At 43.1% G+C, this 15,338-nt stretch overlaps 2 protein-coding genes across 5 annotated transcripts; one reads left to right on the plus strand and one right to left on the minus strand.

Annotated features, from left to right (window-relative positions):
* Positions 1–230: 230 nt before the first annotated feature.
* LOC129841571 (proteasome activator complex subunit 3-like) lies at positions 231–5,201 on the minus strand. 3 transcript variants are annotated; one of them, XM_055910006.1, is made up of 11 exons: positions 5,013–5,201; positions 4,528–4,560; positions 4,357–4,419; positions 4,166–4,270; positions 4,027–4,072; positions 3,631–3,749; positions 3,426–3,494; positions 1,090–1,157; positions 955–1,009; positions 684–770; positions 231–576 (listed from the first exon to the last, which is right to left on the minus strand). In XM_055910006.1, exons 1-11 carry the CDS (start codon positions 5,052–5,054, stop codon positions 496–498), a joined length of 768 nt encoding a protein of 255 aa, XP_055765981.1. In that variant the 5' UTR covers positions 5,055–5,201; the 3' UTR covers positions 231–495. The 3 variants fall into 3 exon arrangements, with proteins under 3 accessions (XP_055765981.1, XP_055765922.1, XP_055765990.1); XM_055909947.1 differs by having other exon boundaries at positions 4,027–4,075; positions 5,013–5,199; XM_055910015.1 differs by lacking the exon at positions 4,357–4,419 and having other exon boundaries at positions 4,027–4,075; positions 5,013–5,199.
* An 81-nt stretch (positions 5,202–5,282) lies between these two features.
* LOC129841448 (next to BRCA1 gene 1 protein-like) lies at positions 5,283–14,355 on the plus strand. Of its 2 annotated transcripts, none has more exons than XM_055909827.1 (21): positions 5,283–5,658; positions 5,897–5,959; positions 6,163–6,181; positions 6,370–6,392; positions 6,513–6,701; positions 6,946–7,023; positions 7,154–7,401; positions 7,556–7,675; positions 7,817–8,086; positions 8,391–8,550; positions 8,859–9,107; positions 9,365–9,490; positions 9,639–9,714; positions 9,853–9,963; positions 10,236–10,403; positions 10,609–10,776; positions 10,948–11,494; positions 11,763–11,848; positions 12,173–12,254; positions 12,652–12,751; positions 13,010–14,355. In XM_055909827.1, the coding sequence occupies exons 1-21, from the start codon at positions 5,557–5,559 to the stop codon at positions 13,187–13,189; spliced, it is 3,165 nt and encodes a 1,054-aa protein (XP_055765802.1). In that variant the 5' UTR covers positions 5,283–5,556; the 3' UTR covers positions 13,190–14,355. The 2 variants fall into 2 exon arrangements, with proteins under 2 accessions (XP_055765802.1, XP_055765732.1); XM_055909757.1 differs by having other exon boundaries at positions 5,284–5,658; positions 9,362–9,490.
* The last annotated feature ends 983 nt before the right edge of the window (positions 14,356–15,338 follow it).

A 15,338-nucleotide genomic window follows, 5' to 3' on the forward strand; every position in this document is an offset into this window, starting at 1 on the left:
AGACATTCTGAAATAACTGTTCTGATTCGAGTCCATAATATTCAGCATAAAGTCAGTCAGCCGTTACCACCATCACCAGGGTAATTGAAAACCCAGCCACTAAAAAGCACTTCTGCAGTGACCTACATAGGACTGTCTCCCATCGTGCCATAGAACATTCAATAAAGCAGTAGACAAAACAGTAAAAGTGGTCTTGGACCATTTCAAAAGTTTCAGAAAAGACAGTGAGATGCATGGACAAAATGGTTTTAATTTCAATAAAAAATACATAGCGTTCTTTTCCCGGAGCCATTGCTCACGGTTCGTCGATAGACCTCATAACATACTCTTCGAACGATTTTAAAACAATGACCATATTTTACAAATCAAACGAAAAGATACCGGGACCATGGTTTCCTGGATTGTACTGATCTGGTAATGATGGTCTAGCTCTACTCCTTCCTCTACTTTGACAGCTGGCAGAGGAAGGGAACGGGAAGGGTGGCTGGGTCAGTCTCAGTACAATGCTTCAGCATTACTGCTCCTAGGCTTCTTGATCTTGTCAATGTTCTTCAAGATCATGTCATGTAACGTTACCTGTAGCAGAGCAGATTCAGGATTTAAAAAACGCAATGTGTTATCTTGTGGGTAGAAATGGATGGTGAGAAAAACTATTCCTGTGCATAACAGGATATTTCACTCACGTATTGATTTCTCAGCTCTGAAACTATGACCTTGAGGCTGATGTATTTCTTCTCATCAATCTCCGTCACTGTGCGCCGGTAGTCCTCCTGTTTAGAGAAAGAGTCTTAAGATAAATAGTAATGTAGGTGCATGTAAATAATGCATACTAGGGTTGGACAACATCCAGATTTTCATAATCATGCTTTGCCCTCAGTAAATGCACAGTGTAGGGACAGGTTTCTGTCTGGAAGAAGCTTTCCAACCAGACCTGCAGTTAGCAATCACACTTACCACATGTGGGTATTTTGCTATTTTGGACACTAGCTTTGCTCTTGTGATGTAGTATCTATGGGCAGATAGGATACAAGATGGTTATGTAGCCTACCACATTAAGACTAATTGTAAAGACCGGGTTGAGGTTAGTACCCAGATATCTGGTCGAGGTATGATGCTGCTTCCCCCTCCACTGTTCGGAGTTCAGCTACTGTCTCCTCCTGCAGACACCAAATCAGTGGTGGAGCCATGGTTCAATGTAGCATACACTTAGATGACACCTTAGGTACAGACAGCAATAAAAATGGTACACCTTTTAATACATATAGACTCTAGTAGTCTAAATCCATTGCATGTGTGCGTCCTGATTAGAGGTCGACCGATTAATCGGAATGTCCGATTAATTAGGGCCGATTTCAAGTTTTCATAACAATCTGTATTTTTGGACACCGATCATGGCCGATTACATTGCACTCCACGAGGAGACTGCGTGGCAGGCTGACTACCTGTTATGCGAGTGCAGCAAGGAGCCAAGGTAAGGTGCTAGCTAGCATTAAAAGTATCTTATAAAAAACAATCAATCTTAACATAATCACTAGTTAACTACACATGGTTGATGATATTATTAGTTTATCTAGCTTGTCCTGGGTTGCATATAATCGATGCGGTGCCTGTTAATTTATCATTGAATCATAGCCTACTTCGCCAAACGGGTGATTTAATGATTTAACAAGCACATTCGCGAAAAAAAGCATTATCGTTGCACCAGTGTACCTAACCATAAACATCAATGCCTTTCTTAAAATCAATACACAAGTATATATTTTTAAACCTGCATTTTTTGTTAATATTTCCTGCTAACATGAATTTATTTTAACTAGGGAAATTGTGTCACTTCTCTTGCGTTCTGTGCAACAGAGTCAGGGTATATGCAGCAGTTTGGGCCGCCTGGCTCGTTGCGAACTGTGTGAAGACTATTTATTCCTAACAAAGACAGCCAACTTCGCCAAACAGTGGATGATTTAACAAAAGCGCATTTGTGAAAAAAGCACAATGGTTGCACGAATGTACCTAACCATAAACATCAATGCCTTTCTTAAAATCAATACACAGAAGTATATTTTATTAAACCTGCATATTTAGTTAAGAAATCCAGGTTAGCAGGCAATATTAAACTGGGGAAATTGTGTCACTTCTCTTGCGTTCATTGAACGCAGAGTCAGGGTATATGCAACAGTTTGGGCCGCCTGGCTCGTTGCGAACTAATTTGCCAGAATTTTACGTAATTATGACATAACATTGAAGGTTGTGCAATGCAACAGGAATATTTAGACTTATGGATGCCACCCGTTGGATAAAATACGGAACGGTTCCGTATTTCACTGAAAAAAATTAACGTTTTGTTTTCGAAATTATCGTTTCCGGATTTGACCATATTAATGACCTAAGGCTCGTATTTGTGAGTGTTATTATATTATAATTAAGTAAATGATTTGATAGAGCAGTCTGACTGAGCGATGGTAGGCAGCAGCAGGCTCGTAAGCATTCATTCAAACAGCACTTTCGTGCGTTTGCCAGCAGCTCTTCGCTGTGCTTCAAGCATTGAGCTGTTTATGACTTCAAGCCTATCAACTCCCGAGCTAGTTAGCGGGGTGCGCGCTAATAGCGTTTCAATCGGTGACGTCACTTGCTCAGACCTTGAAGTAGTTGTTCCCCTTGCTCTGCAAGGGCCGCGGCTTTTGTGGAGCGATGGGTAACGATGCTTCGAGGGTAGCTGTTGTCGATGTGTTCCTGGTTCGAGCCCAGGTAGGGGCGAGGAGAGGGACGGAAGCTATACTGTTACACTGGCAATACTAAAGTGCCTATAAGAACATCCAATAGTCAAAGGTATATGAAATACAAATGGTATAGAGAGAAATAGTCCTACAATAACTACAACCTAAAACTTCTCACCTGGGAATATTGAAGACTCGTGTAAAAAGGAACCACCAGCTTTCATATGTGCTCATGTTCTGAGCAAGGAACTTAAACGTTAGCTTTTTTACATGGCACATATTGCATTTTTACTTTCTTCTCCGACACTTTGTTTTTGCATTATTTAAACCAAATTGAACATGTTTGATTATTTATGTGAGGCTAAATTGATTTTATTGATGATTATATTAAGTTAAAATAAAAGTGTTCATTCAGTATTGTTGTAATTGTCATTATTACAAATAAATAAATAAAAACAATATTTTTTTTATATATATATATATATTTTTTTTAAATCAGCCGATTAATCGGTATTGGCTTTTTTTGGTCCTCCAATAATCGGTATCGACGTTGAAAAATCATAATCGGTCGACCTCTAGTTCTGATCTACTATGCTGACTGCTCCTGCATATATTATTTTGTAAATGTACTCTGTTAATAGTTCACTGTTGTTAATTGCAACGTACTGGCCGCCTTCTCATCTTCTTTAATCCATATAAAGTAAAAAGTGGCACCTGAATTGAAACCCCGAAGTTGTTGCCATCTTCTATTCTTGGGATAAGCAACTGAACCCACATTTTGACCTGAAGAACAAGACAGACAAATTATTAGGGACTGCAGATAATGGGTAATATGTACTCACCTAAATGTATGGTATAGATTAAGGCAAAGCCTGTGGGATAGATTATGGAAGAAACTGTGTGGGAAAGCGCGATGTACCGTGTTACATTTCTCTATGAGTGTCCTGATCTCTGGCTTGACCTTCTCGATCAAGTCCACCAGCTTGGCGTTGCTTTTCATCATCCCACTAGGCATGATAAAGACCTTGGTGCCAGCCACTGTAGGACAGGAAGAGAAGATTGTTCCCGTGTGACTCAGTTGGTAGAGCATGGCACTTACAATGCCAGGGTTGTTGGTTCAATTCCCACGGGGGACCAGTACAAGAAAGTATGCACTCACTACTGTAATTCTCTCCGGATAAGAGCATCTGCTAAATGACTACAATGTAAGTGTAAGATGAACAAGAGAACATACCTCTTACCACTGTAGGCTTGACCAGAAGTAAACCCCAGAAAATAAAGAAAACACTCAAAATATGCATGTAGTGTTACTCACCCTTGTACTCCCCAGTACCATCTTCCATTTTCCTCTTTTTGGCATTCTGCTGCGAAGAGGATATCAAGTTGCTTACATCTGTTACAAGTACAGATTGCATTTGGTCATCACAGGGTGTTTATTCCAATCCAAGTCTCACCACTTCAAGTCCATCGTGGAGGTTTGAGAGTAGAATGGGGTCTGGCACTGTCAAGTTGATTTCTGAGTGTATCTCCTTAAGTTCACAGATGTTTAAAATGGGATCCTGCAAACGATGGCCCACAACACACAAAGGGAAATTGTAGGACATTTGACTAATCATTTACATTATGATTACATAAATAAGCTTACCTTGAGAAAATGGTCAAGTTCCAATAACTTATTTGGGAAAAAACTTGCAACTAGGTTCTCCGCCTGTTGGAAAATGACATTCAGAGCCAACTTACCTACAGGTAGCTAGTTACAATATCTAGATACTTTGGTCCCCCACTGGATACAGTAAACAAATTAAAGGAAACTCACCTCCCCAGTAATTCGTTGTCTGAAAGCATCAACCTGTACAAAAACAACAACTGTCATATTACAGGAAAATAATTAAATATTCAATAACCAGCAGGCATGTTTGAATTCAACATGTGATTGGGATTTGATTAGGATACTGTCTGCAAGACATTGCTAATCATCAGTCAACGTCAATTCAATATGGTATCTGTCTACGTCTAAAAATTGTGTTGAATTGAGCTACCGGGTTACCTTGACACCGTTAGTTATGAACTAGCTAGCTACCAATACTCGCCCCTTATGAAACATGCGGCACAAACAATAACCCTTTTATGTAAGGAAGTGCACCTGTTAGACAGTTTCCCTTGTCTGTTATGCCAGGCACGGGAAGAAAGCAAGTTAGCTTCAGCACTTTGCATCACTGACTAATAATTGCTAGCTAGCTAACATTTCAAGCAACTTCTCCCAAGATGTCGCATGAATTGTGGACGTAAATTACGTTTTACCTTAATATTAAGTTCATTGTCCACCTTGAGGAGTGAATTCATCTTCCTTAACCACAAATGGAGGAAATACGATTGTCCTCAATTTGGGACTAAACGTGCAGCTTTCCCACTCCTGTCAGCCACAATTGTTGTCTTAAAAATGAAGTATTCAACATGAGACAACATGACATACCAGCACGCATGCACATTAATGGTGCTTTCAAGACAAATGGGAACAAGGAAAAAAACTAAGTCCGATCGTGACGTCAGCGATCGACTTCTAGAAAGATACCCGAGTTTTCGACTTGGAATTCCAAGTTGGATGACCGTTCCCAACACCTGGTCCCAGTCGGAGCTCGTTTTTTTTCCCGAGTTCCCAGTTATCTTGAACGTACTGAAGATATTTCCGAGTTCCCAGTTGTTTTGAACGCTGCATATTTATGCACTGAACGCGCAATCGTATTTTTCAGCTGACGATGTAAACAAGAGGATTGGCGAATGCGAGAACTCGTTTTGTCCACTATAATCTTCAATGATTCTCCTTTTTTAATCACAAAAATCAGCCATGGGGCTACCTGTTACGATTAAAGTGAATTTCAGGGGGAATGTAAAGAAATTTGTGGCTCCAGATTTGGATAAATCGGAATGGGAGTCGGTTGAAGCCTGGGCAAGTAGCTAGTTTAGCTATCTAGCGCTGGCGCAGTTTAGCTAAAGAGAAGTTAGCTGTATTCTTCGAGCCTAGCAGGCCTAGCCATGGCCTAGTTACCACAAACGGTGGACCATTTAGACATTTGTCTGCAAATGATCTTTCTAGCAACAAATTAGAGTATTGTTATTATATGTGATGTGATCCTGTTATGCTGATCCTGAATCATCATGCTATGTTCTTTGAATTGAATCTACAGATAAAAGCATCGTTTGGCATAAGCCATTTCCAAGTGAAATATTTTGATGAGGACAATGAGGAGGTGAGTTAAAAAGTATTTTATTATATTGTGTATTATTTCGAATATGGGGCAAAGTCCTCACTCTGCTCGATCATTCACATTGTTCCAACATTTATGATGTAACGTTACAGCAACAACAGTATGGGACATGGGATACGTTAGCAGATTCAAAGTATGTTTTTTCAGAAGGCATTCTGTAACACTAATCACTCTCTTTGTTTCAGGTTTCCATTAACAGTCAAGGTATGTAAATTAAGTGATAATCTTAATATAGGGGGGAAATTATTCTCAGCTAAATCACAATGCTATGCCATTACTTTTCTCCATCTTTAATGTGATGGTTATTAGTTAAAGCTTTCCCGTTCATAATTGAGAGGTCACACCAACACAAACGTATTCTCTGATCTCTTTTGTTTGTCTATATTTGTCAGAGGAATATGAGGAGGCGGTGAAGGTATTCAAACTTACATGTTTTTTAAAAATGTATTTCAAAGGCTAAAAAATCATTCTGTGAACTAGTTCTTCCAGTCTGTAAAATGCTATATGGAATTGCTGAACGTGCTATTTCCTCCAGAGTGCAGAGAAGCAGGGGAACCAGTTGCACATGAACGTTTACAAGGCAAAGCAGGGTCCGGCTGCCGCTGGGCCGGTCAAGGCCCAAGATGTGAAGGAGCTGAAGGGTGACCTCCGGCCGGCCCCTCCGTACCCCTCCAGGGTCAAGACTGTGGACAAAGGCACACAGGTCACCCCTGAGAGAGATGTTGTAAGAGCACCACACACGGCTTTCAATGTTGATGCAATGTTGTCTGAATGTAAGAGAAGTTATATCATTGTCAGGTTGGTATTTTATTATTACATTTTCACAACCTTTCCTGGAGATAGTGATACTTTCACTTTCTTCAGGAAAGGTTGTGAAAATGTAATAATAAAATACACACTCTTTGGTTTCATAGTATGACTTTGACAAATCATAATATGAGTTTAATGTCAATCAATTGATTTTATAGGTGGTTGTGAAGGACAACAAATTGACCAAGCCAGAGGATAAGCCTCCCCCAGCTTGGTTCAGATCTTACATGGAAAAAGTAAGTCCATATTGAAATTAGATTGTTCATTGTTTCTTTATATTTCAGAATAATAAACCCAAAAATCAACTTACATTTAAAAAATAAATAAAATAGAACTCGTTTTAACGGGATCCCTCTCTCCTGTCAGTTCAAGGATGAGGTGGTGAAGGAGGTAGTGGAGAAAATGTGTAACGACTTCTCTGGCCAGTGCTGCACCCACAAGGCTCCTGACCCTGACGGGCCCCTCGAGGCCCTTGGAGCTGTAGGTGGAGTCAATGTCAAGGGGCCAAAGATCAGCTCCTCCTCCACCGGGCCCCCTTCCTACACTTCATTGGGCTATACTCCTGACTGCAGCAAATGCAAGAGACCAGCCTCTGATGGAGCGTATCAGTGCAGGTAGACCATCACAACAATAATAGATCAATATTATTACGTTATTAATGAGCTCATGAGTTGAAATAAAATAAAAGGTTTATTTTGCTGATTTCTCATGAAATGTCACTTTCAATTAGTGTCCTTACCTTCTTTTTGGTGTCCTGTTTTTCTCCAGTGTGTGTCCATCCTGCATCTTATGTGAGCTGTGTCGACACGGCCACGACCCCAGCCACAACCTGGTGAGAACTAAAACGCCCCTCTCCATCCCTGAGCATGGCATGTCAGGAGAATTAAGGTTAGTCTGCTGGATGTAGAAGCCTGCCCTTACTGTGATGTTGTCTGTGTTACTTGTATTGTCAGGAGATGTTCAGCTTTCACACTTCCCAGTGTATTAAAAAAAAAAAAAAAAAAACTTCTGTATTTTGTTTGTACTCAGGTTCCCAAGGCGAGGAGACAGGACGGTGCGCAAGGCTGAGCGTCAGCGCCTCAAAGCTGAGAGTAGGCAGCTCAAGGCCGAGGTGAAGGAGATCAAGAAGAAGCTGAGGCTGGAAAAGAGGGGCCTGCAATGGAGCAGCCCTGCCACTACCTTCGCCAGATCCAATATGGCTGCCACCCAGGCTCCAGCCCTGGCCCCTGATCCTGCTGCTACCCAGGCCCCAGAACCATCCCCAGGTCCTGCCCCAGACTCCCAGGCCTCCAGTCCAGAGTAAGCGCCACCCTGGGAGGGCGTCAGAGTGCTGGGTGTCTCTAGGCCCAGCATGGAGAAAAAATCAAATATTTTCTCAAGAAATAGGCCATCTTTGTAATAGTTGTAATAGAATTTATCGCTGGTGGATGATGGAACTACCCCACGTGTGAAACTGCTGCTGCTGCTTCATAGATTTCTAAACAATAAATAGCTTTGAGCTGCAAAAAGGATCCTGCTGCTTTTATGATTCATAGGAAAAAAAGAGGGATGGGTCTGAAGCCGGGGCTGTTTTCAACAATGCTCTGTACACTTGAAACACTAGGGGTCCCGAGGTCTCCCACACCACCTTGGTGCCCACTGTGGCTGCCTTGTTTCTGGATGAAAATCTGCCTGATGGGACCTGCCTAGAGCCCGGCTCCAAGTTCATCAAGTACTGGAAGATGAGGAACTCGGGCACCATCAACTGGACCTCGGAGACCAAGGTACCCCCCCAAGAGGACCCATCTCAGTCCCTAACCTGCATACTAGAACGATCTCAATCCCTAACTTGAATACTAGAACTAACTACACATAATTGTAACTATTACGTGTAATTAGTACTTACTGTCTGATTAACACAACCAGTGCTACAGCCCTTTGTGAATACAGTGTAAATTCTCTGTGTGAATACAGTGTTAAGTTTTCTGTTGAAGTGTTTTTGTATGGGTCCTTGTGCTTGTGTCAATGTATGTGTGTCTTCTCTGCGTGTGTGTGTGTGTGTGTGTGTGTGTGTGTGTGTGTGTGTCCCTAGCTGAAGTGCATGTGGGGTAACCTGGCCCTGGCGTCGGAGGAAAAGCGCGAGGTGGCCGTGCCCCTGCTGCAGCCGGGCCAGGTGGGCGTGGTCAGTGTGGCCTTTGTTGCCCCGGTGATGGAGGGCCCCTACACCTCCCACTGGCGCCTGGCGCACTGCGGAGAGCAGTTTGGCCCCCGCGTGTGGTGCAGCATCGTGGTGGCCCCCAGCACCAGCAGAAACACCAACTGTCCTCAGAGCAAATGCCTGGCAAGTCAACCAGCTCTGTCCCATTCACATTTGTTTAGCCAAGCTACACACTAGTACAGGGCCAGATCTACTAAGCAAATTTGACATCAGGTACAAAGCAAGAATATTTTGCGATTGCAGACCCTGATACAGGGATGGATTTACTAAGCATCAGGTAAAAGTTACAGGAATAAAACATCAAAATCCAGCCTATTTCCACCACTATTAGTGTCATTATATCTTGTGATTTACGTTCTCCTCCCACGGTGCTTCAGAAGGACGAGCCCAGGGTTGTGGAGAAGGTGGAGGGGAGGTCCAGCTCCAGGGACAATGGTCTGGCCATGTCTGTAGACTACTGCCACAGAGACTACTACTTACCCTCTGTAGACCTGCTCACTGCACAGGTGGGGAAAGACTAAGGTCCGGCAAGTCAAGGCATGTTGGCTTTGCCACAAAGGTAGACTCAGTAGTATGATATCACCATACACCACAGGGCAACTTCCTGCTTTTTTCAATGACTCAACAATATTTTTATTATTTGTGTTTTTTTAGGATCTGTTGTCCTTTGAATTGCTGGATATGAACATTGTACAAGAGTTGGAGAAAGTACCAAACAACACTCCAGTTGGTAAGAAACGATATAATATCACCACAACGCATGGCAAGATATATTTTTGTGGGGCTTTTTTCAGATATTCTGAGAATTTCAAGACATAATGCTTGTGTGTTGATGACTGAGATGAGTTTGTTTTTGTTCCATTGGTAGATCTGACCCCCTGTATGTCCCCTCTGCCCCACGACGGCCCTCTTCTGGAGAACCCAAACCCCGCTCTGTTCCAAGACATCACTGAGACGAACAGGGTCAATAACCTGCTGGGTAAGACAGAGGGCAGAGGACAATGTTGTGGTCTTTCACTTTACTCTTTTATCCAGTAAATAAGTGACAAGTCTATATCAAATTGTGAGTTTTGTTGTTTATGATTAACAACTATGGATTTAAGAATATAAATATGCTAGACCTGAAGCTTTATGACAGGCTCTAAGGCAAGTGTCAGCTTGAGTAAAAGAAGCTGAGAAAAAAATCTTTGATCAGTGTTGACCCCATATCATACACAGCCCTAATCTTTGTATTGTGTGTGTCGTGATCAGGTGTGAAGAGGGAGAACTCGGACCCCCTTGGCCACGAGGAGGGGGACGAGGGGGACATCAGCGGGTCCCAGTTTGTGTGTGAGACGGTGATCCGCTCCCTCGCCCTGGAGGAGGCTCCCGACCACAAGCCCCCGCGCAGACATCAACCCAGCTACTGCAAGCCCAAAGGTGAGGCGGCCATCTTGTTTGGTTGAATTTCCCAGGAAAATGGGAAAGCATGACTGAGTGACCATGATATGAGACTCAGTTGAACGATAAAGTATGGCTGTTCTGTCCACTCACTAGCTGTGCTCTTGGTCTTGTTATCTGACTGTGTAAATGGGGGAAGTTAAAAACTAAAGTAACACCAGTTGTTTTTTTTAAATGTTTGAAGCACTCCCAGCTGTAGCCCTGGGACCTGTCTTTGACTATGAGAGGAAAGTACTTGACACTGCAGTAAGAGTGGCAGGACCAGATGTGCTGATGATGGGGGTTATGAGAGGTCAAGGTTCACCTCCAGGCCTTCCCCAGATCACACTGTCAGAGGAGGAGACCGTCCCAGGTAAGAAACAACTCTCAATACAGTCAGTCTGCTTTTGTTTACACTCAGTAACTAGTGGTAACTCAAGTCAAAATGCACCAATTACACATTGGCAATTGTAAATTATCACAAGACATAATCAAAATTTGTTTTGGTTAATGCATATTTTCTTCCTCATTGCATTGTCCTCAGAGGTGCTTCTGGCCCCAGAGGTTGAAACTGTGTACATGGAGCTGCATGAACTGAAGGAGGAGGACAAGGAAGACAAAATAGCCAGAAATAATGTGAACGAGGAGGATGAAGAAGATGAAAAGAATGAGAGCTACGATGAGATGGAAGAAGATGAGACAGCAGACTGGGACGAGGTGAGCAGCCAGATATCCACCTTGTCCTCGTCCTCCTGCGAGGACTACGTCATCGTTCTGCCCGACTGCTTCGACACCAGTCGGCCGCTGGGCGAGTCCATGTACAGCTCCGCCCTCTCGGAGCCTGTCGCTACTGCAGCCGCGGAGCAGGAGGAGGATTCCGACTCGGAGCGTGAGGAATTGGACAGGGCCACCCCAGAGGGGGAGAGGCAAGAAGCGGCCGGGGCTGCAGCCTTAGTCACGGAGGCTCCAATCCACAGCAGTGTCAACCAGATGCTGTGTGCCTCCCAGACACTGGACGCCGTGCCCCTCACCCCCGAGGTGGTGCCCCCGCCCGTCCCTCTCCTGTCCCCACAGGCCCTGTACACACACAGGTGAGAGGGCTCTCTGATGCAACAGTAGTCTATTAGCTTAGAAATTACAGGGCTCAACACACATATAGGTGAACAGGGGAAAATGATATTATGACAGATGATATGTTACAGTTCTATCACACACGTTTGCAATGTGTTTTATTTTGAAGTGAAGTGTGCAAATTGTTCAGTATCTACTCTAGTAGGTCTATTGGAATTATACTATACTGTTATCCACTCTCCCTTCTCTTCGATTAGTATATTAGGATGTTTTTGTTCTGTTTCCCAGATCTGAAGCGGTCCATGTTGCAAAGCCAACGAGTCAACAAGCTTCTGGACCAGTAGAACCATGCGAACCAGCGGTCCATTTAAATGGTGGGTGTTAGATAGGACGGGCCGGGAAGTGTCTGCAAAATACAGCCTTTTCCTTGCATGAAGCAGACACAATGTTTTGGAAGCTCTGATCACACAAAGGACTAATTTGACATGCATGAGTCTTGGCAGCTTTTTAGCTAGTCTTATGGACCGCTTTACCGTCTGTGGCCACTGGCCAGAAAGGAAACATGCGTCTCTCTTTGGAGAACGGGGTCTAGATGTTATTTCAAGGCTTCTTACTTCAGCAAAACATCTGACTGTGTTAATGTATAGCTCTCTCATCCAGTATGTGTGTGTGTCCCCCACCCCCCATCTATATTTCAGTATCTAGTCAAACCAGACTGGCAGGCTCAGACAGTGTCTTGGAGACGTACAACTCCAGACCCCGCAGCTACCCCCACCGAAGGTGAAACGCCTTCCCACACAATATTAAGCCTAGTTTAGTTTTAGAAATTATCTACACATCTATTGCCGTTAAAAAAAAATAATAATAATAATAAATGTTCCTCATTTGTGCTAGATGGGATGCTTGGTTTTCGACCAACAAATTACTATTTGAATGCAAAGTTTTTAAATCTACTGGTCTTTCGTTGGTAATAGGCCCTACAGTATGATACAACACTACATTTTAAAACGGCTTTAAATAGAAGACATTTAAAGACCTTTTGAGTGATCTCATCGGTGATCTAACAACTCTTGTTGATACACGTTTTGTGTGGCATTTTGTGAAAGCTAACCTCTGGCCCTGGAACAGATTGTTCCCGTTAAGTATAGTGGCTGACCACATCCTTCCTCTTCTATAGGGGCCAAGGCGGTATGACAGAGGGACTTGTCAAGGGGGCTTTGTCAGTGGCAGCGTCTGCCTACAAGGCTCTCTTCACTGGACAGAGCTGCTCCACAAAGGTAAGTCAGACACACATACAGCACAGTCAAACACCTTGTCGCACGCTGCCATGAAATAAACTTGACTCGGCTTTGAATATGCTGTATGATAAATGGTTATAATATCATGAAGTGATTATTACATACAATTGTGAGTTATTTATCCATTTTAAAGCGTCTTTACATGTTGGCATATCTTCTTGATTTCCTGTGCACTTTTAAAATGACAAACCAGAACTAACCTTTGACCTGGCTCCCCTATCCCCTTCACCCCTGCAGCGTGGTGTGGACCCGGCCAGCCAGGACGCCTCCATGATGGCTGTGCTGCTGGAGATGGGCTTCGGAGACCAGCGGCTCAATCAGCAGCTGCTGAGGAAGCACAAACACAACCTGCTGCACACTGTCAATGAGCTGGTCGCCAAGGCCGACTACGAATGGGGCGCCGCCACACGCTACTGATGGGCCAATAAGCCGGGCCTCTACGCAACCCCTGACCTCTGACACCCAATGAGAGAGAGGGGTTCACATAATGGCACTGCTGTCACTGACATGTTAGGTAATGGGCCCTACATATTGCCGCGTTCATATGCTACTCGGAACTAGGAAACTCTTAAGATTTCCAACATCCTGATTCGTTGAACGCGGCACGTGTATAACTACTACCAGTTAGCATGTCGGAAATGTCAGATTCCTAGTTCCGACTAGCTGCTGAATGCGACATATTGACAGGGCTAGGGTAGATTCTCTGTCCAAAGAGAATGGAGGGTATTGGTATTGAATGTAGCCAGAATTAAAAGTCCACTTTTATCCGTTGCGGATGGTATTGGGACTACTCTTGTTGTTTTGAAGGACTTACAGGGTTGATTCACAGGGGAATTCAATTACATAGGAATGCTAAAGAAAGCAGATGTCAGATTCCTTTTGATTTCTGCAATCTTGTATGTATGTATGTATCAAAAGTACTGTTATTTTAGATGTTACGCAACAAGCAACATTTGACCTGTGGATTGTGTTATGAACAGGCACTGCATATTAAGGAAATAAGCGGTTTCTTTTTAAGAGACGCCTGCATGTCAGGTTTAAGTATATATTAGTCATGTAGCTGTACTATAGGAGTCACAGCTATAAATGTTGGCTCTGCGTCACACACATCCTCATGTTGAAACTTTCACCCTGTAAGAATCATCCTTGTTCATATATTTACATCACACGACACTACGTATATCCAACCGTAACATCTATAAGAGACATTCCTAAGTTTGTTCATGGAACTGAGTTTCTCATAGTTTTTGTTGTATTTTTATGCATATCAGTAGTGACTGGTTCCTATGTTACTACGGTGATTTTACATGAATGGTCATGTGAGTGCGTAGGTTTTAATCATTGTATAATCCCGTTATGTTTGATAGTTTTCGCTCTGTATTTTCTCATTTAAAGAAAAATTAGATTTGTAACTGGACACATTATGATTGTGATATTTGTTCAAATACTCACACTTTAAAGGAGCATGCTTTGGAAGAAATGCGGAATAGTTTACCTGTGCTTGGTTAAGGGCTTTCCTTTCATTCAGCATGTAAGTAAGTACCATGCAATTGTCAGTTAGCCAATAAACAACTTGCACAATTCTCCTTTAAGTGGCTGAAATGTTGTATTTTCAACATGGCTGTTTGAATGGCAGGTCAGCATTTTTTGTAATGAGTTGTTCTGGAGGTAATCTTCATTAACTTCACAATACCTTTAAGATACTTTAGGATGATTTGGACATGAAGAACGAAAATGCTAATATAAATTTAGCAACAACAAAAAAACGTCCTCTCACTGTCAACTGTGTTAATTTCCTCAAACTTAATGCTCAAATATTTGTATGAACATAAGATTCAACAACTGAGACATAAACTGTTCGACAGACATGTGACTAACAGAAATGGAATAATGTGTCCCTAAACAAACGGGGGGTCAAAATCAAAACAGTCAGTATCTGGTGTGGCCACCAGCTGCATTAAGTACTGCAGTGCATCTCATGGACTGCACCAGATTTGCCAGTTCTTGCTGTGAGATGTTACCCCACTCTCCCAAGGCCTACAAGGCTCTCTTCACTGGACAGAGCTGCTCCACAAAGGTAAGTCCCACATACAGCACAGTCAAACACCTTGTCGCACACTGCCATGAGATAAACTTGACTCAGCTTTGAATATGCTGTATGATAAATGGTTATAATACCATGAAGTGATACATGCACCTGCATGTTCCCAGACATTTCTGGGGGGAATGGCCCTAGCCCTCACCCTTCTGATCCAACAGGTCCCAATGGGATTGAGATCCGAGCTCTTCGCTGGCCATGGCAGAACACTGACATTCTTGTCTTGCAGGAAATCATGCACAGAATGAGCAGTATGGCTGGTGGCATTGTCATGCTGGAGGGTCATGTCAGGATGAGCCTGCAGGAAGGGTACCACATGAGGGAGGAGGATGTTTTCCCTTTAACGCACAGCGTTGAGATTGCCTGTAATGACAACAAGCTCAGTCCGATGATGCTGTGACACACTGCCCCAGACCATGACGGACCCTCCACCTCCAAATCGATCCCGTTCCAGAGTACAGGCCTTGG

Source organism: Salvelinus fontinalis, chromosome 1 (genome assembly GCF_029448725.1).
Source record: "Salvelinus fontinalis isolate EN_2023a chromosome 1, ASM2944872v1, whole genome shotgun sequence".
In the NCBI taxonomy this organism is placed as follows: domain Eukaryota; kingdom Metazoa; phylum Chordata; class Actinopteri; order Salmoniformes; family Salmonidae; genus Salvelinus; species Salvelinus fontinalis.